At 39.3% G+C, this 25,062-nt stretch overlaps 1 protein-coding gene across 2 annotated transcripts in view; it reads left to right on the top strand.

Moving 5' to 3' along the window:
* jarid2a (jumonji, AT rich interactive domain 2a) overlaps positions 1-25,062 on the top strand; it is a 67,444-nt gene that overhangs the window by 20,173 nt on the left and 22,209 nt on the right. Inside the window, exons 2-5 of one of the 2 annotated variants that reach the window (XM_052143886.1) lie at positions 1,948-2,071; positions 11,042-11,186; positions 17,207-17,376; positions 24,606-24,782. In XM_052143886.1, coding sequence (XP_051999846.1) covers positions 1,948-2,071; positions 11,042-11,186; positions 17,207-17,376; positions 24,606-24,782 — 616 coding nt within the window. Of the gene's footprint in view, positions 1-1,947; positions 2,072-11,041; positions 11,187-17,206; positions 17,377-24,605; positions 24,783-25,062 lie in introns of those variants that run through there. The other variant, XM_052143887.1, reaches the window with a different exon arrangement.

The raw sequence follows: 25,062 nt of genomic DNA, 5'->3' as shown, positions 1-25,062 counted from the left end.
CATTTTTGTTTGAACTATTCCTATGAGTGACAATTCCAGAAATCAAGCGAGCACATTTCATTTTGCAATTGGCAATGGACCTTATGCTGGAATATACCCTCCATCCACCAATATTTCTATTTTTTGTCTCTTTGCATCTTACTTGTGCACTGTAAGTTTAAACCACAATTTGTAACCGAAGACAAGTACTTCAGTACAATGAGATTATTTTGCGCTTTTGTATCAGTTATTAGAGAAGGATGTCCTTTTCTGTCTTGCAATATATTGATTGTGACTTCCAGTTTTGAGTGTCTCTTTGTGGGACCCTGCTTGCATAATCTCATAAATAATAGAGCTTGCATCTTGCTTGTTATATGTCATAGAGTTTTGAGTTCACCCTGACAGGGACTTTCACATGACCGCCACAATAGACCTGTGGAAGACTGTCTCCATGGCGACTAGAAGTTCCCTAGAGAGTGGCACTTTCTTTGTGTGCCATGAGGAGGCCTTAAGCCGAGGTCAAGCACTTCACATCGCCCTAATCATCTCAAGTATTTCACATCACTCTCACTTGGGGGAGGGGAGCATTTGAGCTTATAAAGACTCTAACTCCCAGGATCTAAAGATAAACTTGTATGTGTGAAAATAGATTTGTAGTGACAGTCTGTAGGTGTGAAATGTTCTCACAATATTTCAAATATGTAAAATACTAAAACTGTCCAAAGGTGTTGTCTGAGCAAAGATTCTTCACTATACAGTATTCCTTTGTGTTTGGTACCTGGCCAATTATGCTATAGAGCTGCTTTCAGAGAGCTTAACCCACCACCTTTCTTTTTTCACCTCAACCTCAATGTAGGAAACTGTCTATACAGGTGAACGCTATTAGTTCATAGTGTTAAAACACAATTAGTTTGGGTTTCTTTTTTCTTGAAATTGTGTTCATCAATCTACAGTTTCCCTTGTGGATGGTCCCTTGGTGGGTAATTTAGTGGCAGGGCTAGGCTAGGGGATATGTCAGAGAACAACAAGGGCTTGGCTGCTTATTTCCTCATTTTACTGACATCACTTTAATGAGATCTAAATGGCTAGTTCCCCAACAAAATTAAATTTCTGTTATTTTTAATTGCCCATGTGCCGTTTCAAACCCGTATGACTTTCATTAATCTGTGGAAAACAAAAGGAATTTGTCAGGTAAAATGTTAGGAAGAGACAGCCTCAGTCAACATTCACTTTCATTCTATGGGAAAAAGAGGCATCAGGATTCTTTAAAATTTATTTTCTTGTGTGTGTTTTTTCCATGGAAGAAAATACTGTAAGTAATGTGTTTTTGGATAGAGGTGAAAAAATAATGACCCAATTTTATTTTTAATTGAATTAACACTTTAAAAGTAGCACTATATAAAAGATTGGATGAAAGACTTGTTTTGACATTTTGACAGAAATCTTGCAGTAGATGTGCAACAGCGCATTAAGTAATCTGTAAAATGTTATGCTTACAATAAGAGTGTGCGTTTTGAAAAGTCTTCTGACACGTGCTGGCTGATTGTTCAGGGATTGAGAAGCCGCAGCCAACTGTGCTATTTGTAGATAGTTCTCTTTCTGTAGAGGTTTTCTTTGGTTTCACTATACGAGAGGTTTTTCTTTCTCGTTAGCATTCAGTTTTTGTCTTTTAATAATACATTTTACAGTAATTAATTCATTCTCAGTTAGAGAGCACATTCCTGCTGTAAAGACCAGTTTAAACCAGCCTATGGTGGTTTGATGGACTTCACTGGTTTAGCTGGTCTTCTATCCTGGCCAAGCGAGTTTTCATCAGCCTGATGTATTTCCAAGACCAGTCTCCATGAGTGAAAACCTTAGGCTGGTTTTAGCTGGTTTTCTACAGCTGGGAACTTTTTTGTGATGTGGTTTTAGGTAATCTGTTTTATTTTTAGATCTCAGATATTAACAGTAATTTGTTTTCTGCAGGATGATAATGATGGAATTCCGTGGTCGGAAGAGAGAGTGGTCCGCAGGGTGCTCTACCTCTCCCTCAAAGAGTTTAAGAGAGTGCAGAAGGGCAAAGTGGAGAATGGTACTGGGATAGTTAATGGTGAGTGTTCATCTTTTCTGGTCAGTGTTAGAATATTGAAGGATATACATAATGCTAATTAATTATTGTTGTGATCTACTGTAAATGTAATAATGGTACAAATACATAATCTTAATAAAGCTGATGCTTAGGTAAACATAATTCGTCATACAAATAAACTGTTTACATGCTTGACAAATGACATGTAATTCATCGGACAACCATTGTCCGCATGTAGGATCTTTTTATCAACTTACATTTTAAAGCACAATGGTTTAAAAACTCATGTTTGAGGTACACTGTAAAAAGAACACTGTGAAATGTATAGTAACTGGTTGGCAGCAATTATAAGCAATAAGTTGCTGTAGTACATTACACAGTATGCTTACTGTAAATTTAGCCACAGTTCCTGTAAAATCCTGTAATTGTTATTACAGTAATTCTCACAGTACAGTAATTGTCAGAGTAATAGGATGCTGTATTTTTTATCGCAGCAAACATTATACTACTGTAACAGGCATTAATTAATTAATTTTAATACTGTACATTCATAACTGTAAAATAATTACATACTGTTTTGAAAATTTGAAATTACATATGCATAAATAGATTTTATTTTGTATTTTTCATTTTGTCAAAAAAATTTTTTTTTGTAAACGACAACACTACTTTCCTGAACATACAAATCCTTCTCTTTGTTCAAGTTACCCTGACATTGGGGCGGCTGTGGCTCAGGTAGATTAGTTGGCCACTAATCACAGGGTTGGCAGTTCGATTCCTGGCCCACATGACTCCACATGCCGAAGTGTCCTTGGGCAAGACACTGAACCCCAAGTTGCTCTTAATGGCAGGCTAGAGCCTTGCATGGCATCTCTGCCGTCATTGGTGTGTGAGTGTGAATGTGTGTGTAAATGGGACGCAGTGTAAAGCGCTTTGGTAACCGTTAAGGTTAAAAAAGGCACTATATAAGTGTAGACCATTTACCATGTAAACTGCATGGCCTGAAATTCTTTTGTTAATCATTCATGCATATTTAGAGAGTTTTATAATGATTGATTTATTGTTTTAGGAGTTTGGCAGTGGGGCAGTGGTGGCTCAGTGGTTGAGGCTCAGGGTTACTGACCAGAAGGTCGGCGGTTCAAGCCCCAGCACCACCAAGATGCCACTGTTGGGCCCTTGAGCAAGGCACTTAACTCCAGGTTGCTCCGGGGGGGTTGTCCCTGTAATAAGTGCACTGTAAGTCGCTTTGGATAAAAGCGTCTGCCGAATGCATAAATGTAAATGTAATCATAAAGATTAGTGCAAGTCCCCTCTATTGTTTTACATTTGCTTTCTGAGACTCGCTGACAGTCACATGTATCCTAGTAACGTTGATTCAATGTGAAAAAACACACAAAAACACATGAGACTTTCAAGTATTTTTTATTAACAAAACAGTAAGATCCAAGCACTGGAAGCAATTATAATGTTCAGTTAAAAGTGGAAATGTTTAAAAACACAAATTAAATATGAACCAAAGACTGTAGAATTTTAAACAATACAATGTCTAAGACTGACTTTATTGTTCCAGAACTGGATTCTGCTTCCTGAACTGTATTATTCTTCCTGAACTGGATACTTCTTCCAGGGCTGGAGTCTTCTTCCCTGCAGTGGAAGCATTAGTTACTAATGTAGAAATTTATAGGCAAGACAGATGGCTCTGACAATTTTTGTTGACTCATTACTTCCCATGAGAAATACCACAATATGTTTCTACTACTGACAACACTACATAAAAGGGCAGTAGCATGGTACAACGGTAGACACACACGTGCACACAAACAAACAAAAGGGCACTATTAAGTCCCACTGCCCTGTGTTCTGTGTAACAGTGAATAAGGTCTATAAATAAACTTAGACTAATCTGTAGAGTAATGTCTTTATGGAAAGCATTCAAGGTAAAAATGTATTAACAGTCTCACCTGTTATCAGTTGTTCTGCCAGTCATACTCAATGATGAACAATGCCACATGTAGATTGAGGGACTCATTCTTTCACACACCTGGACCTTGGAAATTTACATTTACATATTTGGCAGACGCTTTTATCCAAAGCAACTTACAGTGCACTTATTACAGGGACAATCCCCCCGGAACAACCTGGAGTTAAGGGCCTTGCTCAAGGGCCCAACAGCGGCATCTTGATGGTGCTGGGGCTTGAACCACTGAGCCACCACTGCCCCCAATGCACTTACTCTGCTTTGTAAAAAAAAATCTGTAAATATAAAAGACATCATACATTACCCTAGTAGAAAAACAGTGATGGTTTGGATTCTTACCCATATAGTGGTATTTGTTGCTCCATGGGAGTTTAATACATCCACCAATTTCCTGTCCTATCAAAAATATTGTGACGTTTAAAAGTCTGACTACCACACCTGGAGTCACAAGTCCGAATCCAGGGCATGCTGAGTGACTCCAGACAGGCATCCTAAGCAACCAAATTGGCCCAAATTGGTCCTAGGATGGGTAGAGTCACGTTGGGTTAACCTCCTCATGGTCACTATAACATGGTTCTCGCTCGCGGTGGGGCATGTGGCGAGTTGTGCGTGGATGCTGCGGAGAAGAGCATGAAGCCTCCACATGTGCTAGATCTCTGCGGTAATACGCTCAACAAGCCACTAATGATGTGTCATTCATGAACGATTAGTTCATTTTTATCTAATCTTTTATGTGACTCAGAAGAACGAGTAGTCTCACGGAGTGATTCGTTCATTTTGTGTTGGCCGCACATATTATTGAGTTGGCTCCATAGCACGACTGTCCATTGAACGACTCAGACAAGAAGATTCCAGAGGTGAACTTATCTTTCTGTTTCTCACAATTTGTCCTTGGCTGCATTATAATTGTTTCCTTATTCCTATAATCAATGTTTGCGTGAGTAGACGTGTTGGGGGATTTGGCTATTGAAAATTGAAAATTTTTATTTAATTCTGCTCAAATGAACGAAATTACTTGAATGAACATTCGTTCATTTTCCAAGTCAGTAAAATGATCCGATCTTCCCATCACTACAAGCCAGACATGGGGACTTGTGACTTGGTGACTTGGACTCGAGTCGACTCGAGTCGCTATTTTTATGACTTGTGACTTGACTTGACAAAAAATAAAATACTTGAGACTTGACTCGGACTTGGAAGTTAAAGACTCGGACTTGACTTGACTTGAGACACGAAGACTTGAATGACTTGAGTGTTAATCACATCATGTTTTCAGTTTGAATATAAAATATATAAATTATTTTAAAAATAAAGTTGATCCAGCTGGAGCGCAGGATGAGAATAGTTTTGTCATGACTGGATCACGACACTATAGGCTATCATCAGCCATGCCCTCTCGTACCTTACGCACACCACGCCCACTTAGATCAGATAACACATCAACATGTCAGCCGGAGGGGTAACGTTACCGAGGGTCATCGCTTCGGCTTCAAAAATTATTATCAAGATGGCAAAAGATCTAACAGCGCTTTGCAAGACATGCAACGTTAAGATCGCGGACAGCCAGACGACAACCTCCAATTTCGATCCGCCATTTGAAGAGCCATTCTGCCCAGTAAGTGCTTGTCAATTTGTTAATTTTATCTGGTTAGTTGGTAGTTAGCTAATGTATAATAGCAGGGTTCCACGGTCCTGAAATCCTTGAAAGTTTGTGAATCTGAAAAATAAAATTCAAGGCCCTGGAAAGTTCTTGAAAATAAACATACATAGATACAGGTCCTTGAAAGTGCTTGAATTTATTTTGTGCAAGAAGTTTTCTGGAAAAAAAAATCTGTCCATTAATTTTTTATTTCGCCAACACTTCGTGGCTTATGCTGCATACTAGCCTGCTTGATTTACGTTAGTTACGCCGCATTTACGTTAAGTGTTTCCCGCGTGAGGTACTTTGTTTTGTACGTTGCCATGACGTTCACGCGAGCTGGTACCTCAACGTTTCCCACTCACAGACATTGCAAAAATAGGCTTATGGATATACTCTGTGTGAGTGAGTGTGGGTGTGGGAGTGTGGGAGTGTGAGAGCGTGAGAGTGAGTGTGTGTGTGTGAGCGCGAGAGTGAGTGAGTGAGTGAGTGAGTGAGTGATTGAGTGAGTGAGTGGGTGTGGGAGTGTGGGAGTGTGGGTGTGGGAGTGTGGGAGAGAGAGTGTGTGTGAGAGAGAGTGTGTGTGTGAGAGAGAGTGTGTGAGAGAGAGAGTGTGTGTAGAGAGAGAGGAGAAATGTAACAAAGTTTAATGTATGTAACTGTGTTTGAGAGAGAGAGAGAGAGAGAGAGAGAGGGAGGTGTTCAGAGAGGAGTCTGTTGGATGTTAAGCTGTTATTTGTTTTATGGACTCAATGTTGAAAATTTAAAACATTTCAAACACTGTTGGCAGAAGTGAAAAATAAATAATTTTATGAAGTTACAATTTTGTTTGATTCCATGATGTATTTTACTGAACATGAGTATTGTAATTTACTGACAGTTACTTATATCTTGTCTTTTCACTTTATTATGATCAGATTCTGCAGGTAAAATTACAATAATAAGGTGACTTGACTTGGACTTGTGACTTGACTTGACTTGACTTGACATAGCCTGTGACTTGACTTGACTTGACTTGCCCAAGAAAAAAATACTTGGGACTTACTTGAGACTTGAAGGTTAAGACTTGAGACTTACTTGAGACTTGCACATGTGTGACTTGGTCCCATCTCTGCTACAAGCCACGTGATAAGATAAGTGGATTGATGGTCTCAGACGTGGGGGCAACTGAGATTCGTCGTCCGCCACCCGGATTGAGGCGAGTCACTATGCCACCACGAGGACCTAGAGTGCATTGGGAATTGGCCATGCCAATTGGGGAGAAAAAAAAGTCTTGTATTTTGTTTAGCCTCAGCCATCTTTAGTCCTTGGTAACCCATGATTCACAGTTGCTAGCAAAAGAAAAACGAGTGACAAGCTTCTTCAAACAGAGCTAGATAGCGCACCAAACACACACATACACGCAGGCATACACGATTACAATTGAACTTTTATCTAATAATGTTACTACTACTCCAAACTGATGTTGTTATCAACTAAATGTCACCAGATTACAAAATCCATCAAAATGTCATGTACACAATCACATAGATTTTCTTGGTAATATTATGCACACCAGCTTACTAACTAACAAGGGTGCCTCTCTCTACTTCACTCTCCCAGTGCACTCTTAAAGTTAAACACAGGTAACTTTACATGAGAAACTGTGCTAAATTAGCATAGCATTGCAAAATAATGAGCAAAGTTACCTTGCTGAAGTCAAAGGCTGAAGAAAGTGTGGAATCTTGTCAGTAAGCACTTGCAAAAAATAGTGTGGAGAAAAGCAGGTGGCCATCAGCATATCATTATACTCCCATCATTTGTGTAACTGTTCACGTTATGGATGATATAAACATGTTGGGTCCTCCTCTGTCTGTGTGATATCAAACGCTAGAAAACATCTGTGTTGGAAATACGCAAAGTGTACCATCTGCAAAGACAGGTTATTGTTTCTACAGCTGAAAACAAAATCAGGCTCAAAATTACTGTATTGTGAATCACAGGAAAAATACATTTACTTTAGAAATCACCCACCCAAGAAATTTGACCATGATGCTTTGCAGCTCTTCAGCAACATGCTGTATACAGGTTCTACAGTAAACATTTGATCATTATACAGTAATAATGCTGTGAAAACGACAAATTTGTTACAGTGCATGACTGTGTGTAATTTCTTTTGTAGGACAAAATGTGAAAGTCTCTTCAAGCAATGGTAAACCACAGACTTTATTTTACTCATAAATCCAAAACAGCTATTTTAAAACCCCATTAGAAATTCCTGAGGGAACCTGCATGGCTTGCAAATGCTAATTGTTTTCTGGGTTTTATGATGGCAAACTGATCAGCTCTATACCTTTATCATCCACAGATTTTAGTTTTAGAGTTCTGCGGTATGTTGTGGTTGAATGAGCCTGATGTTTTCATGGTGCCAGTGAAATTCCCTGTGGGTCTCCAGGGCAGTGGCTTTAGTGCTTTAGACTATTGAAGAATGCTGACCTTAAGAACAGCTGTAGCAAAGAACTCACTTTGGCACTCTGAAACCCTTTAGATGATATGTGGTATGTTTTGATTATTATACCTTTTGGCCATGTACACACTGCAGCTAAATTCAGTTGTCAGTACAACTTTTAGTGATTAAACCTTTACTGTACACTAATTGTTTGATAAAATATGGGAGTGACAACCGCATTTTACTACCGAATGAACTCCTGAAAAATTCAAGTACTGGTAGACCACCGCATTTTCAAAAATACCTCGCAGTGTGTACGGAACTGAACTGAACTGAACAACTAGTTGTTAATGAAGTGATGGCGTGTGAGATGTGTCTGTCTTCTGGTGCAAATCACACAAACAGAGGTATGTGTCTTCATTCAATCATATATTCCAGACTGTCTCACTCATCTGTAGTTTCTCTCATCAGCCCTGTGGTCTCAGGGTATCCCTTACAATATAGTCCAGAGAGTGCACGCTGTTTAACAACAGCCATTTAGATCTGCATAAACAAAATGCAGCGATACACAAAATGGATTAAACTGGTGGCATTCATGTTTCACAAGCACGAGATGCTGCAGCATTGCTATTGTGATCACTTGTCAATTATCTCAATTGCAGGAATCCGTCCTGTATCGTACACACATGGAATGAAAATTTAGGGATTTACTTCCGCATTTAAATGTGGTTGTCACTTCCGAAACTTTGTAGTGAGTATGTGGCCTTTAAGTTTTGTTATGATATATCAAAAATACGCGAGAAGGACTGCTTGAGATGCCACTTGAGGTGTTAAGTTGAGATCTTATATGGAGATAATTAGTGCACTTTGATATAATCATTTATATTTATTATTTACCCAGTGGAGGAAAAGGGGTAAAAAGTTAACAAAACATTACTTTATTAATACTTTTTCTTAACAATCCACGAGATGTCCCCATATACTGTAGATTCAAATAGTTTCTGTGAGCTATGCTCTCTACAAATCAGTTGATTTATTTGAATGATAAAGACCATCTATTTCAATCACCTCTTAAAACAACTATAATAAACAACTTCCACTTTAAAAGTATTAACTTCTTAGCTGCAACCATGCCCACCATTAGAGCCTGTTTATAGGTATATGGATGGGTACGGTACATTCTTATTTTAGAGAAAAAAACAGCATTGAATATTTTGATCTCAATTGCTAGGGCACCATATCCTTAGCATGTTAAAGGAATAGTTCACCCAAAAATGAACATTCTCACATCGTTTACTCGCTCTCATGCTATCCCAGATGTGTATGATTTTCTTGCTTCTGCAGAAAACAAACAAAGATTTTTAGAAGAATATTTCAGCTCTGTCGGTCCATACAATGCAAGTGAATGGTGACCAGAACTTTGAAGCTCCAAATATCACATAAGTCAGCATAAAAGTTATCCTTAAGACTCCAGTGGTTAAGTCCATCTTCAAAATCTTCGAAATCTTGAGAAGCGATATGATTGGTGTGGGTGAGAAACAGATCAATATTTAAGTCATTTTGTACCATAAATCTCCACTTTCACTTTTACATTCATCTTCTTTTGTTTTTTGGCAGTTCGCATTCTTCGTTCATATCGCCATCTACTGATCAAAGATTGAGATTGATAGTAAAAAATTACTTGTATATTGATCTGTTTAACCACTGAAGATATGGATTTAACCACTGGCGTCATATGGATTACTTTTATGCTGATTTTATGTGATTTTTGAAGATTCAAAGTTCTGGCCACCCTTCACTTGCATTGTATGGATCAACAGGGCTGAAATATTCTTCTTAAAATCTTCATTCGTGTTCTGCAGAAGAAAGAATGTCAAACACATTTCGGATGGCTTAAGGGTGAGTAAATAATGAGAAATTACATTTTTGGGGGTGAACTGTGCCTTTAACTATTAAAAGTGTAGTTATTCTGTTGAGTAAGTTTCTCATGAGCTATTTTTAAAGTGCCTTGGCATTGGCACTGTATTTGATGATTTATTTTTACCTCAGACACTGAGCTCATGGGGTCGCAGCCAGCTGTGTCACTCAGAGAGCTACATGGCACTGTGGGACATTTCTTTATTTCCCCAGCCTCTCAATGATCCATTAGGATTAATATTGTTCTGCCATGATTGCACTGAAAATGTGTGAGCAAAGGAAATTATGCCCTGAATAATGCCCTCTCTGTATGGGTTTCATTTGCCGGGGCTGTGCAGCGCTTTCACTGCTTAAATCACTGCACTCTAATGTGGTGAACTCAGTGACCTGCCTGCCTTTGTATCGTGCACTACATCTAGAATGTGAAGGGCATGATAGAACACCTCATGAGCTCACATACTATATATGCATTCAGTAGCTCACACTTAAGGATTGTTTTGAATTTGATTGAAAATTATAAGCATATCTTTTCTGAAGACTTCTATACAGAGAATCTTGTGCATTCTCTGTAATTAAAAGACACAGCCAGAATTCTAGAAAATGTTTGTCTGCCACAGATGACATATCATCCTGTGCGGTTATTGATTGCTGTGCTTACTGACTTAATTTGTTAATGTTTCTTATAGAGTCCCGATGATAGATTTGCTATTATTATTCTCAAGTTTATAGGACATGGAAGATGAAAGACAAATGCTTTGTATTTTATATAATATAAGGTTTCAGCATAGCAGGACACTGTCAAGGCAAAAAGGCTTGTGGCTCTTGCTTACAAAACGTTTTGTGGTTTTTAGTTCATGTCTATATGTGTTTAGCCTTGAAGCCATCTTTATGCTTGTGTACTCTTAAAAATGTACCAAACAACTTTGTCATACATGTTAAAGGAAAAATTATGGAGGAGGATTTCTTTCTTTCTTCTGTACACATGTGTATATGCCTATTGCGTAAATGTAATCACATCTTCTTTCACAGGCTCCTTTGTGAATGGTAATTTGAATAGTTTGGGAGCTAAATCTGGGCTGTTTGCTGGGAGCTGTAAGTCAGAGAGGACGCAACATGCAGCTCAGAGCAAAGACTGCAGCCATGAGTACTCAATAGGGGAGCCTGTCAGGAAGAGGTGAGGCTACTTACTTTTTCTTAGATGTTAAAGATTTCTAGCTCAGTATATGGTGTTAATTTGTCATCCTGAATGAGTGCTTAGAAAGTGTGCTGGTTGTATATGGCATGTACTTTAAAAATCAAGAAAATAACAGGTTTAAAAATAGGTCAAGGCATCACTAAAATGGTTAGTTCACCCAATAATGAAAATTCTCTCATCATTTACTCACCCTCATGACATCCCAGATGTGTATGACTTTCTTTTGCAGAACACAAACAAAGATTTTTAGAAGAATATCTCTGCTCTGTAGCTCCATACAATACAGGTGAATGGTGATCAGGCATTTAAAGCTCCAAAAAGCAGATTAAGTAAGCATAAAAGTAATCCATATGACTCCAGTGGTTTAATCAATGTATTCTGAAGCGATCCGGTTGGTTTTGGGTGAGGACAGACCAAAATATAACTCCTTTTTCACTCTATATCATGATAGCAGTCTCCCTGGCAATCATCACTTCCTATTGTGGCAACTACTCTGTGCATGCCAAGCACTAGGAAGTGTAATCAAGCATGAAATCATGATCATGCCTAGAGACTGTAATGGCAAGATGGCAAGTAATAATTCAGAAGACATGGAGTAACCACTGGAGCCTTATGGATTAATTTTATGATGACTTTATCTTCTTTTTTGAAAATTAAAAAGTCTGGTCACCATTCACTTGCATTGAAAGGACCCACAGAGCTGAGATGTTCTTCTTAAAATCTTTGTTTGAGGGTGAATACATTTTTGAGTGAACTATCCTTTTAAATTAGATATTATAATTAATAATACTATACCCCTCTCTGTAAGATTTATATTGATAAATTACTATAGAACACTGCCAAAAAGACTAACAATGTAGCGTTGGTTTAGTGTTGGTCTAGCTGGTGGACCAGACTAGTATAGCCTGTTTACTAGCAAAATCTGACTGGTGAAGCTAGTCGACCAAGGAAGTCTTGCTGGTTAAGCTATTTGATGGAGACCTCCATTCCATACTGGGGACCAACATCCAAAATGTATGCTGGTGACCAAGTATGCTGGTCTTTTCAACAGGGAAAGAGTGAAAAATTACTCGTGCAGTCAGACTTTTTGCTGAGGTTTTATTTGTCAGACCAAACTGACAAATAAACCATTTATTGACCCTTGTGTCTCTTTTATTTCTCAGTTTATATGGAAGCTCGGCTTACCCAGTTTATTTGTACTTTTTGACCCTTGTGTCTCTTTTGTTTCTCAGTTTTTGTGGAAGCTCGGCTTACCCTGTTTATTTGTACTCTGATTATCTCCATTATTAAAAGATCATATTTTTTGGTGGTAGAACACCAAACACTTGAGCACCACAGACCCGGGTTCGATCACTGCCTACGGCAGCCCCGTTACAGCAAGACTGAACCATGGAAGCGAGCCCAGCGGAAGAGTCTTCATCTAGCCTCGAATGTATTCTGTCAGCCCTCTCAAGCCAAGCTGCGACCATTCAGAGGCATGACCAGGCCTTATCAGAGATCCTTCACCTTCTGAGTCGCCAGTCCCAAGCCACTTGATCCCGAGACCACTCTACTGATGCTTCCCCAAGACCGACACCTTCTTTACCATCTGAGCCCAGGCTACCAGCCCCTGAACGATTCGATGGCAGCCCTGAGAGGTGTAGAGGGTTCTTCACTCATTGATCTGGCCATTCGGGTAGACCATTGCCTTCGAGAACGCCAACAGGAGTGACAGCAGGAGTTCAGATTGCGGGAGTCTGCTAACCCCATTAAACTGCCTTCGTTCCCTAGCGACTCCGAGGAACCCACGCAGCTAGGTAGAACCAGGATTTCCCAGGCAGAGCGCAACGGACGGATGAGGGAGAGATGCTGTCTCTATTGTGGCAGGTCAGGCCATTTTCGCTCTGCATGCCCTGTATTGTTGGAAAAAGCCAACTCTCGTCCAGGAGGAGGGGAGCCAGGACGAGAGTAGGAACCATCCCCTGCTCGGCGACCGCTGGTTTGACCTTCCACGCCACCCTTACCCACGGTACTCGGCATCATCTGGTTAGTGCCTTTGTAGATTCTGGGGCCGCCGGAAACTTTATGGATTTTGAGTTGGCCAGGAGCCTCTCTATACAGTCTGTTACCCTACCTAGACTACTTATTACAGCAGTGGATGGCAGCCCTCTGGGTTCGGACAGGTTGGTCAATGTACCCTGCCTCTCCAGCTAAGTGTGGGGCAACACCAGGAACAGATTCAGTTCCTTTTTATTCACTCTCCTAAGCCTCCTCTAATCCTCGGCTTCCTGTGGCTGAAAGCACACAACCCTCACATTGACTGGTCCCGAGGGGTTGTTTGAACATGGGGAACCAACTGCCGTGTCTCTGATTCCACCTTCTGCTGTGTCCCAGATCCACTAGGAGCATTCCCAAGACCCTCTCCAGATAGCTCCAGGTGGAACTATACCTCTGCTCCCGAGACCCTGTCCACGGAAGTCTTGGCTCCTCTCGAGATGGAGCCGGACAAACCCAGGTCTGTAACCCCTCTTCCCGAGTTATCCCGAGTACCCCCGGAGTATGCAGACCTCCTCGAAGTTTTCAGTAAGGACAGAGCTGCCTCACTGCCCCTCATAGACCTTATGATTGCGCTATCGAGCTGCTTCCCAGTACCTGCCCACCCCGTTGTAGACTCTATTCCCTCTCTGGACCTGAGAGATTAGCCATGGAGAAGTATCTCAAGGAGTCTCTGGATAGTGGGTTCATCTGCCCCTCCACCTCGCCTGCAGGAGCCGGATTCTTCTTTGTGGAAAAGAAGGATGGCGGCCTTCGACCCTGCATTGACTACCGAGGTCTAAACCGGATAAATGTCAAGAACCACTACCCTCTTCCCCTCATGTCCACAGCACTTGAGATCCTGCAGGGTGCCACCATCTTCACCAAGCTAGACCTCAGGAATGCTTACCACCTTGTAAGAATCCGTGAGGGAGATGAGTGGAAGACCGCATTCAACACCTCGACGGGCCACTACGAGTACCAGGTAATGCCATTCGGCCTGGTGAATGCCCCAGCTGTCTTCCATGCCTTCATTAATGATGCCCTCAGAGAGATGCTCTACAAATTTGTGTTTGTCTGTCTGGATGACATTCTCATTTTCTCCAACAAATCCCAAGAACACGTTCAGCGTGTTCGGCAGGTCCTTGAGCGGCTACTTAAGCATAAACGATTCGTGTTGGAGAAGAGTGAATTTCACGTCCCTTCAGTCTCATTCCTCGGCTTCTGCGTGTCCAAGGGCTGCCTCCAGATGGATCCTGGCAAGATTCGAGCAGTCTTGGATTGGCCCTGTCCAACTTCTGTGAAACAGGTACAGCGCTTTCTTGGCTTCTCCAATTTCTACAGAAGATTTATCAGAAAATTCAGTTCTGTTGCAGAGCCTTTCTCCTCACTCACCAAGAAATCAACCGGACAGCTTACGTGGACCAGCAGAGCAGACCAAGCCTTCAACATGCTAAAGCAACTCTTCACATCTGCCCCATACTTATTCTCCCTGATCCAGAGATACCCTTCGTAGTGGAGGTGGATGCCTCAGATGTGGGGGTTGGAGCTGTTCTGTCACAGAGGGGTAAGAATGATAATAAGCTTCACCTGTGCACCTTTTTTCTCATCGGCTTACCCCAGTGCAGAGGAACTATGATATTGGGTGGTAGACAGATTTTCTAAAACCTGTCGCCTCTTACCCTTCCCTAAGCTCCCCACTGCAAACCAAACTGCTGAACTATTAATGAGGCATGTCTTCAGGATCCACGGTTTCCTGCAGGATATGGTTTCTGATTCTCGCCAGGTCCGGCGGACAACCCAATATTTGGTGGACTGGAAGGGCTACGGCCCGGAGGAGTGGACCTGGGTCTCCGTTCGAGACATCCTCAATCCCTCCCTCATCGCGGAGTTCCACCAATCCCGAAGGAACTGACTGGAGAAGATCAGGAGCCGTTCCTAGGGGAGGGACTCCTGTAAGGGATCTCCTCTTCGGGTGCTGTTCTCCTCCAGACCAGCAGAGGGTGTTCCCCCTGGCCCTCCCATGCAATGCTCCTCTCCACTCCTGCAGATGGCACCGACACCACTAACCCGCTTCAACCATCCACTCATCAACCCTCATTCCCTTCACCTGTGTTTCACCCTATATAAGTCTGTTTGTTTCTCCACTTTGTGTTCAGTCTTGAGCTTTTGTTCCATGTTCCTCCCGTGACCAGTTCTCAGATAAGTCTTTTCCCTGTTGTATTTATTGACCCTTGTGTCTCTTTTATTTCTCAGTTTTTGTGGAAGCTCAGCTTACCCAGTTTATTTGTACTTTTTGACCCTCGTGTCTCTTTTGTTTCTCAGTTTTTGTGGAAGCTCGGCTTACCCTTTTTTTACCCTATATTATATCTTTGCTCTTCTGCTCTTGGGTTCAACTATCGGGTAGTTAGCTCAGTGGTAGAACACCAACCACTTGAGCACCACAGACCCGTTCATAGGTGGAATTCTAAGGGTTGTCCCCCCCTAAAATATCATTAAAATATGTGTATTGTAAATAATATAATGATATATTCTTAAAATAATTGTTTAAGAAATAAAATAATACAAATGCAAACAGGGCAACAACAAATAATCCCTTGGTGTCCCCTTCAAAAATTGCTCTTGAGAATTGTTATGTTTATTGTCCCCCCAACATTTTGATGAAATTTTCGCCCCTGGCCCCGTTACACTCTCACTGTTTTAGAGCATGTGTATAAATGGGTATCGTTTATAGTGTATGTATCAGGAATGTAGAGTCTCAGTACCCAAACGCAGAGTTAAAATAAATGAATTTATTAATTTTAAAAAAAGTTACTAAAACTCCCACAAGGAGGAAACTCAAACATAAACAACCCTTTTGGGGGAAAAACAACAAAGCAATCCGGGTTGGGGAAGAAGGTAAAAGGGGCACGGGACTGACCGGACCGAACAGGAACAAGGTAGTGGAACAGGACCAACAAGGAATGACCAAAAACACACACAGGACGAACTAGATCACAAGACTGGAAACAAGATGAATTTGCACTGGACAGCAAACATGAGGAGACTAAAGAAGAGAAATTAAGAGGTTAACAAGACAGGGGAGGTGTGACTTATAAACTAATAATGGGCTAACAAGGAGGCGGGGTATGACGTAAGACAGAGAGATACGCGGCGATACAGAAACAAAACATAGCCACATGCTCGCACAAGACAATAAAACACCCGAATGGCATGACCGCACTACGCCAAGACAATAAGGCAATATTCGCCAATGCCAACATACAAGAGGAGAGAATACATAGCAACGCCAAACAAAGCGATGCCACACAGTCTCACACTAAACAAAACTACATCACGCAACAGGTGACAAAAACCCAGACTGACAGAGTGACATAACCGTGGAAGTATGTGCTTTTCCCATTGTACTCCCAGAAATGTTTACTTGTTGTTGTCCTTCCCATGACGTTTGTTATCTGGTCTGTTCACGCACATGTGCACTCCTCAAAAACCTGTTAGAATGCTGTTTGTGTTTACATGGCCACATTAAGCCACGTTCTCTGGGAGACACCCAGGTGTGTTAAACCACTTTCTCTTAATCGCTTATGCAGTGTAAGGAAATTGCCTTGACGTTTAAGAATGACGCTTAATGCAAAACCCCTGGAATAAACTATTTTCTTAAGTGCATGTAAACATGATCAGTATTCACAAAAAAACTTGCTTGTGGTCACCATTCACTTTCATTGAATGGAAAAGACACATTTGGACATTCTACTGTAAATAACTACTATTGTGTTTCATAGACTTAAAGTAATATGTGTTTTAAAAAAGACACAAGGGTATGTAAATGATGACGGAATATTCATTTTTAAGATAACTATTCCTTTAAAGTACACCGTTTAGAAAAGCAAAGAAATCTACACTTTAAAATTGTGGTTAAGAATAATTATTTTCTTTACAATTAAGAGTTGATGATTTGTTCCATTTTGTTAACTTTCTCTCACCAGACCAAGGCTGCAGGCTCAGAGGAAGTTTGCACAGTCTCATCCCTGTTCTCCCAATGCTACCCCGCTGAAAGTGCTGGAAGCCATGCCCCCGAGCCCTCCTGCCCTGCTCAACCATCTCACTAAACGCAAACCCAAAACTGAAGACTTCCTCACCTTTCTCTGTCTAAGAGGTGTGTCCAATCAATCTCTCTTTGTCTTCTTCATGTTCTCTCAATCTTTCTCACTCACTCGATTTTTAAAATGTATACTGATTCACATTCAGCACACATTCAACTCTCATCTGGGAGTCTCAGTTATTATTGGCAAACGTTTGTGTGACTCTCATGTGTGCTGCCGTTATTTACAGTATTTGTGTCTTGGATGATTTCCCAGTGTACATTAGAGTTAAAGTCTGTCCCACGGCACTCTGCTTAAACCTCAGTCTTTACCTCAACTCCAGATCTGTGCTTATTCTAAACCCCAATCATTTTTTCTTTCTTGAAATCTATTTTTCTCTGCCTCGCTTTCCTTTTCAGATACACTAATGTATATTTGCCATCACAAACACAAAGCCTTCGCTGACCATATCTTGTTTTTGTGGCTCTTCTGATCACACTGGTGTTAAAGATATGTCTAACCTCTGAAGATCATTTCTCAGTCAGTACATTTTCAACTTAATGCCAATTGTTACCCTTATTATTGTTAGTACATTATCAATGGAGGTAATTTGTAAGGGATAGTTTACGATCAGCAGGTCAGTATTGCAAAACTAAACCTGACAGGGTGATCAGGACCCCCATCAGTTATAGCAAGGCAACAAATCAAATAAAGAAATAAATGGACATGAAATATTGATTTACGTTGACATTGTTTTAGGTTTGGAGGGGCCTATGTAGGAAATTGCTTGCCTGGGACAATGCTCAATTAGACAAAAATATTGACCAGTCAGAATCCAGTATTCCAGAGAGATACAGAGCTGTTCAGTCTTGACATTAATTTGTAGACCTACCTGGAAGGCTAATATGTCATGGGTTCCCTCAGGAATTGCCTTTCGGTTTATAGTAGAATAAGATTTGTGGTAGACATTACTTGAAGTGACTTTTACATTTTGTTTTTTTAAATGACATATACTCTAAAACCCATTGAAAATGTGATCAAACCCATAGGTTGAAAATACTAATTTTCTTCCGAGGTTTTAGGACTACAAGCTGAACAGCTCTACAGTATAAACTCCTATTTATACAGGAGTCTGCCATATGGATGCAGATTGCTTGTTGTTTTCTCCTGAAAGACAGGAAGATCCACAAATCCCCAAAATTCCAGGTACCGCAGAGGACGCTGATGTGTTTATCTGAACATCTGTCGAGCAAACGGCATATTTCAAGTCGGTTTAGTCTTAATTGGGTTGCATATGTATGTGCAGTATACGTTGGGAGAGAGAGAGAGAGAGAGAGAGAGAGAGAGAGATCAGCACCACTGATAATATTTCTACAATCTAGATGGATGACAGCTATAAGTGATGTGCCGACGTTCTGCTTCAGTCCCTCATCATATATTTCTTCTCATCTTTCACTGGCAGTCTAAAGCTGAACAAACTTAGAGGGCAGAAATTGAGTTAACTTCATACTCTCTTTTATTCCCTCTTGCCCATACTCTTGCACTTCACAATCTCCTTTGAAGATTGTTAAAGGAACAGTTCATCTGGGGGGAAAAAAGAAAGAAAGGAAAGTCTGTTGTCATTTATTCACCCTCATGCCATTAGGTACCCGTATTACTTTCTTCTGTAGAAAGAAACAAAGGGAGATGTTGGACAGAATGTTAGGGATGCAGCCTCAGTCACCATTCACTTTCATTGTATGGAAAAAGATGCAATGAAAGTGAATAGTGACCGAGGTTGTCAGTCCCTAACATTTTATCTCCTTTTGTATTCCAATGAAAGGAAGTAATAAAGGACCGCACTGGAAATAAAACGTTTGGGTGGACTATCCCTTAACGTTGTCTTATTCTCTCTCTTCTTTCTGGCACACACATGGCTGTGTAAAGACAGGAAAATGACTGATTAGATTTGCCATGGACTCTTGGCTGAGGGCAAAATGGGCTAATGGATTTTCAGACATAAAGAATGTAAATGAGAACATTTTTCCCCAGTATCATTCGTCCCCATCATCATGTGAATCTCTCTTTAATATTGGGTTAGTACTGAGAGCTGCATTGTGGATCAGTTGATGGAGTCTAAAATATAACCAGAGCACTTGGTGTCACATATGTCATGACTGATTTAATGTATGTCATCAGCCATAATTCAGATGGCAATGTTGGCTTCAAAATCCTATTTTATAGTGTGCATGAATCTGTTGATAATATCAATACTGCTTTGTTTAAGGTTAGGTGGCTGACTATATGTCCAAAAATCAACTTGTCGATTAGTGAGGTTTTAAAAACGTTTAGTACTTTAATTAACATGCTGTGCTTTAGCTTTAAGACCGTTTGCACTGTAAAACCCTCTCTGAGAAGTTATGGCTTTAAATTTATCCCATTTGAAAAATGTTTATGGAAACGCTACCTAAAGGCTGAAACATACTCTACACAAGTACATAAACGCAGAAGCTTCTAGCTACATAAGCTCGATTTTATGCCTTGTTGCAGTTCAAAATGTGTCAGACCGCAATTCATAACACAACATAAGTATTCGTTGCATTCTCAATGTTGCTAATAGGGGGGCTGTAGTGCGATTAGTGTGTTAACTGTCCGCTTCTATGTGAGTTTTATCTTTCAAGCCAAACTACTGTTATGGTGTAGCAACAGTTTGAAGAGAATGTTTATTTAGTTATATTTAATATATTTTAGCAACTTGCCTGAATAATAAAACATCTAGTTTAATGACATAGACTTTTGAAGGTAACTTTATCGACCCCTTGTGTACTAAGGTTTGTTCCTGTTATGATAACGCAATAATGCACGTTAAGATGAACCCGAAATCAGCATAATTATACAGCGCTTCCTTAAGACCAGTTACTCAACTTGACGTTAAGACAACCCAACAACTAGTTGATTTAAAAAATATGTCATTCTGCATATCCCTATTAAGGTATATTATTAGTTCACCCAAAAATGAAATTCTTCTAAAAATCTTTGTTTGTGTTCAGCAGAAGAAAGTCAAACACATCTGGGAAGGCATGAAATTGAGTAAATGATGAGAGAATGTTCATTGTTGGGCAAACTATCCCTTTGAAGACACAATTCAAAAATTACTTCTAATTAATATGATCAAATAATATGTCTCTCTCAGTTGTGTCTCATAAATGTGTACGTTAAATCATGGCATTCAAATCAGGTGTATTCTATACACTCAAAATGTCAATATACTCACTCACTTACACCTGATTAAAGTGGAAGTCTTATCTATCAACCAAGTAAAAGGACTGAAATCCCTCCCTCTCTTGCTCTCTCTCTCTCTGAATCACTCACTCATTCACCATCAGCCCACGAGGGACAGACATAAAAACAGATTTGGCTTTTAAACTCAGACCCTCAAGCAGTCTCAATGAAAGATTTCAATTTAGAGGATGTCAGGTGTCATAATGTTGCTACTCCTTCAAAACATATTAAGATACTTTTATTCAGAGCCTCGAAACACTGAAATCTTTCCGCTACATTGTGCATAATGAATGTTAATTGATGAAAATTTTAGTTGAATAACAATACAATAAGGTTGTATGTATATAGTGGACTTATAAGGAACAATAATGTTTTATTAATCTTGGTTAATGTTAGTTTATAAATATAATATTGTTCACTGTTAGTTCATAACACATTAACTAATGTTAAAATATACAACTTGTACAATATACAAAATGTACAGTTACACTTTACAAAAAGGTTGTATTTGTGAACATTTGGTAATGCAGTAGGTATAATGAACTAACAATGAACAATACTTTTACAGTATTTATTCATCTTGGTTCATGTTCAATTCTAAATATACTATTGTTTATTGTATGTTCAGAATGCATTAACTAATGTTAACAAATACAACCTTATTGTGAAATGTATCTAATGTATTCTTACAGAAGAAATTAACATTCTTAATAGCATATTAATAAATGCTGTAAAAGTGTTGTTCATTATTACTTCATTGGAACACAAGTGTCAAACTCATTATAAAGTGTTACCGTTTCATCATATCAGATCATCATTAGTATTACTGTGTAGTGTAGTATTATGCAAAAAATCACTGCACGTTCATTAATATTCATATTTGAATTGGCTCTTCTAAACCCCCATAAGACCTAGGCATTATCAGAGCACATCGAAGAATCATTCAGTTACCTCTTTTGAGTTGTGGACAATAGCCAGAAACTCCAAGCCCCCAGGAGTGCTTATTAAAGCCATTGATGATAGAGGACTGGCTTAAAGAGCCGTTCCCTGTAAATTGGTGGCCCAGAGATCCTTTCTTTCACCATTCAGCCCAGCTCTCCTTCCACCTGGAAATTATAGCTCTTCATCCATAATCAGCATCTAATTAGGTTTCACTTAGATCATTTATATTGATTCCAAATGAATGTGAGCAGGTAGCAGTATTCATTTAACACACTATTGGTTATTGTGGTCTATTCAGATTAACAAATTAGTTTTAGGGGAAGCGGATTGGTTGAAAAGCAGCCAGACAACCTCTCCTCTCTCCATTCCTCTCTCACTAGGTGGCCTCGTTCCACACCACCCCCCACCCCATGTGCGCACACACACACACACACACACACACACACACACACGCATTCTCTCTGGCACATGCACACAATCACATGCTACAACACATGCAAGCACCAAGGACCCAGTGACTGGTGCTGAGGCACTGTGGAATAAAGCTTGTGAACAGGTACTCCATTGTGAGCACTGGACCCTTCAGTGAGGATCAGTAGCATGCTTGATAAGCTCTGGACTTGGCCACTCTGACATATCAACAATTATTTGCTCTCTCTCTCACGCAGTGCTGCCTGGAACAGTGTTGTTAAACAGGATATGGAGCTTTGCACAGGAATATAAATGCTCACTTACACCAATTTGCGCATCAGTATCTTGATGCAGTGGATACTTGGTGTAGAATTTTAGGAAGTTATTATTAGTTACTAATTACATTATTGGGCCCTCTTTCCCCAGGGAAAGATTGTGAGAAACATAGAGCACTGAAACTTCTCACATTTGACAGATTAAGGGCAATCAGGATTTTATAAAAGAGAGATATGGGGGAGACTGAGGCATGCAGAGGTCTATTTCTGTCTCATCTGTTGGCCATTACTACTGTATTTGCAGGGCTCATCAAGAGAGTTTTGGGTCTGTTGACGGGACAAATTATCGTATCGGCCAGTGCTGTGTTGACACTATTTTACACTCATGGTGTTTTTATTAGGGATGCACTGACACAATTTAGAACATTTGCCTATACAGATTTGGTGGTTGTGCTTTTTTATGCTAAATTGTTTCAAATCATTGAAAATAACAGCTTTGAAATAAATTTAATAACTGTATTCTAGGGCTGTGCAATATGTACAAGAAGATAGGTTTTACGATTTGAATTGAGAATTTGGCAAATGTTTTTCTTAATTCACACATTTTACTTTCAAAAATGTATTTAAGTGTCTTTGTATAAATTACAAGAGTCGGTTATTTCTTTGTGCCTTTTTTGTTTTTCTTCTTTATTCACCTTCTCGATATGTATTCTGTTTTTGCACTGCATTAAGATCAGTGCTGAGTGTAATTTGCTGTAATCGAATTACTTTCAAGCACAAAAAGTCGTTTAATGCAAAAGTCGTTTAATGCAACTCTTGTAATCAGATTACAGTTACTGATTTTCAATGAAAGTAATTACTTTTAAGTACATTACTTGGGTTACAAATATAAAAAAAATATTTATGTGTAATACATTTTAAAAATTTGAACTCGTATGTTGATATGCATTTCTGTTTGCGTTTCTGTGACAGCTGAAGGGTGTTCAACAATGAACAAGGAGAAAATATTTAGTGTTTTAGAAAGTAACTTTTACAAGTAAATACTTGGTGATTATTTTTTCAATTAAGTAATTAATTAGTAAAGTAATCTGATTAAAATGTTAGAGAAGTAGTTAGTAATTTGTAGTGGATTACTTTTGTAAATTACCCAACACTGATTATGATTGGTGAGATATTGTCAGTTTACAAAAGATGTGAACCCATTAGAATAGCGAATGAAACTTGAAATTTGGAAAAACACAGAAGTTGGAATAAAAATGAAATAAAATTGCAGCTTGCTGCTATTTAAAATATCGCACATGTTCATATCGTGATTTTATTGCTATTAATTGTGGAGCCCTACTTTATTCTCTATTTTTCTAAATATCTTCCATGTTTCAGAGTAATGTCTCTCACATATAAACAAAACACTTAAAAAGCACATTAGTAACCCACATTAACATTCTTAAAAGAACCAAATTCTTAATAGCCTCTTGTTAGGCTCACATTAAATTGGTTAGATTTCTTACATTTTTTAATATTCTTAACTGACATTAACTGGATTCTGAATGGTGAAGCTTGTCCCTTTTTAGCTAAAGCAGCCTCCACTTTAGCTTTAGCAACTAATCATATTCCATGTTTTGTTAAGCTTTAAGGTGAATGGTAAAATAAGTTGTGTTTGGTAGTTCCAACTTGTGAAATTCTAACATGGCAAAGCTTAAAAATTGCAATTTTTAAAAAAAACCCAATTCAAAGTAATTCTACACATTTTCTTTTGCACACAATAGGAGCATTTTCTGCCCCCTTTTGTCAGGAAATAATCAGGCCTAATTATCAGCTATACCAAGGCTTTGCCTATACATTGATGTATCTCTAGTCTTTATGTTAGCAAACATAACATTTGTTTTATTCTATGATGCAGTGAACATTGTTGTTGTGAATTCTGCTGATTTATATATGCCACCAAATATGTGTCAGTATTGTGCAAAAGATTTGTGGTAGTTGGGGAGCAACAGTAAAAGTTGTTGGAAAAATCATATAAAAATCACAGTATGCCATTTTTTTCAGCAATTATTGCTTATTATTGGTTAAACACCTAAATTACTGTGAACATTATTATTGTAACATTATTTTTTAAAGAGAATTAACATCTAACAGTACTTAAAAATATACTGTATATTAACATAATATATTAGCAATTAATATATTCTTTCTGGCATATATACAATTATGTCTCTAAATATAAAGTTGATTATTTTTTTGTGGTTGGCAAGTTAAAATGATGGCAGGACAAGTAGAAAAAATCCATATTGTCCTGCTCTATTCTCTCTTCTGCTCTCTCTCTCTCTCTCTCTCTCTCTCTCTCTCTCTCTCTCTCTCTTTCTCTCTGTGCATGATCCTCCCTCATTTTGCCTTCTCTTTTCTTATTGGCTCAGACTCTGCTGCGTTGCCCAGCAACATGACATACTTTGGTAGTGCTAAAGATGATGAAGATGTAGATTATGAAGAGGATGAGGAAGACGAAGAAGACATTGCTTGCAGTTCCCCTACTTCCTTACAGTCAACTCCACGCAAGAGCAAAGCACTCAACAAATGCATTGCCAACGGTCATGGTGCCTGCACCTCACGCACACGATATTAAAGAGATTAATTATAATCAAAAATTATAATTCTGTCATCATTTACCTGATCCCCGTGCTGTTCCAACCCCATATGACTTGCTTTCCTCAGCAAATGGTGACTTACAGACTCAGTCACCATTTACTTTCATTGTACGGAAATAAGATGCAATGAAAGTGAATGGTGAATGAGGTTAGCATAATTCCAAAGATTTCCTTATGTATTTTAATGGAAGAAAGAAAGTCATAAGGGTTTGGAACAGCACAAGGGTAA

Source organism: Xyrauchen texanus, chromosome 15, assembly GCF_025860055.1.
Source record: "Xyrauchen texanus isolate HMW12.3.18 chromosome 15, RBS_HiC_50CHRs, whole genome shotgun sequence".
In the NCBI taxonomy this organism is placed as follows: domain Eukaryota; kingdom Metazoa; phylum Chordata; class Actinopteri; order Cypriniformes; family Catostomidae; genus Xyrauchen; species Xyrauchen texanus.
Note: the sequence above shows the minus strand (reverse complement) of the source record. Positions and strands in the feature narration are given on the sequence as shown.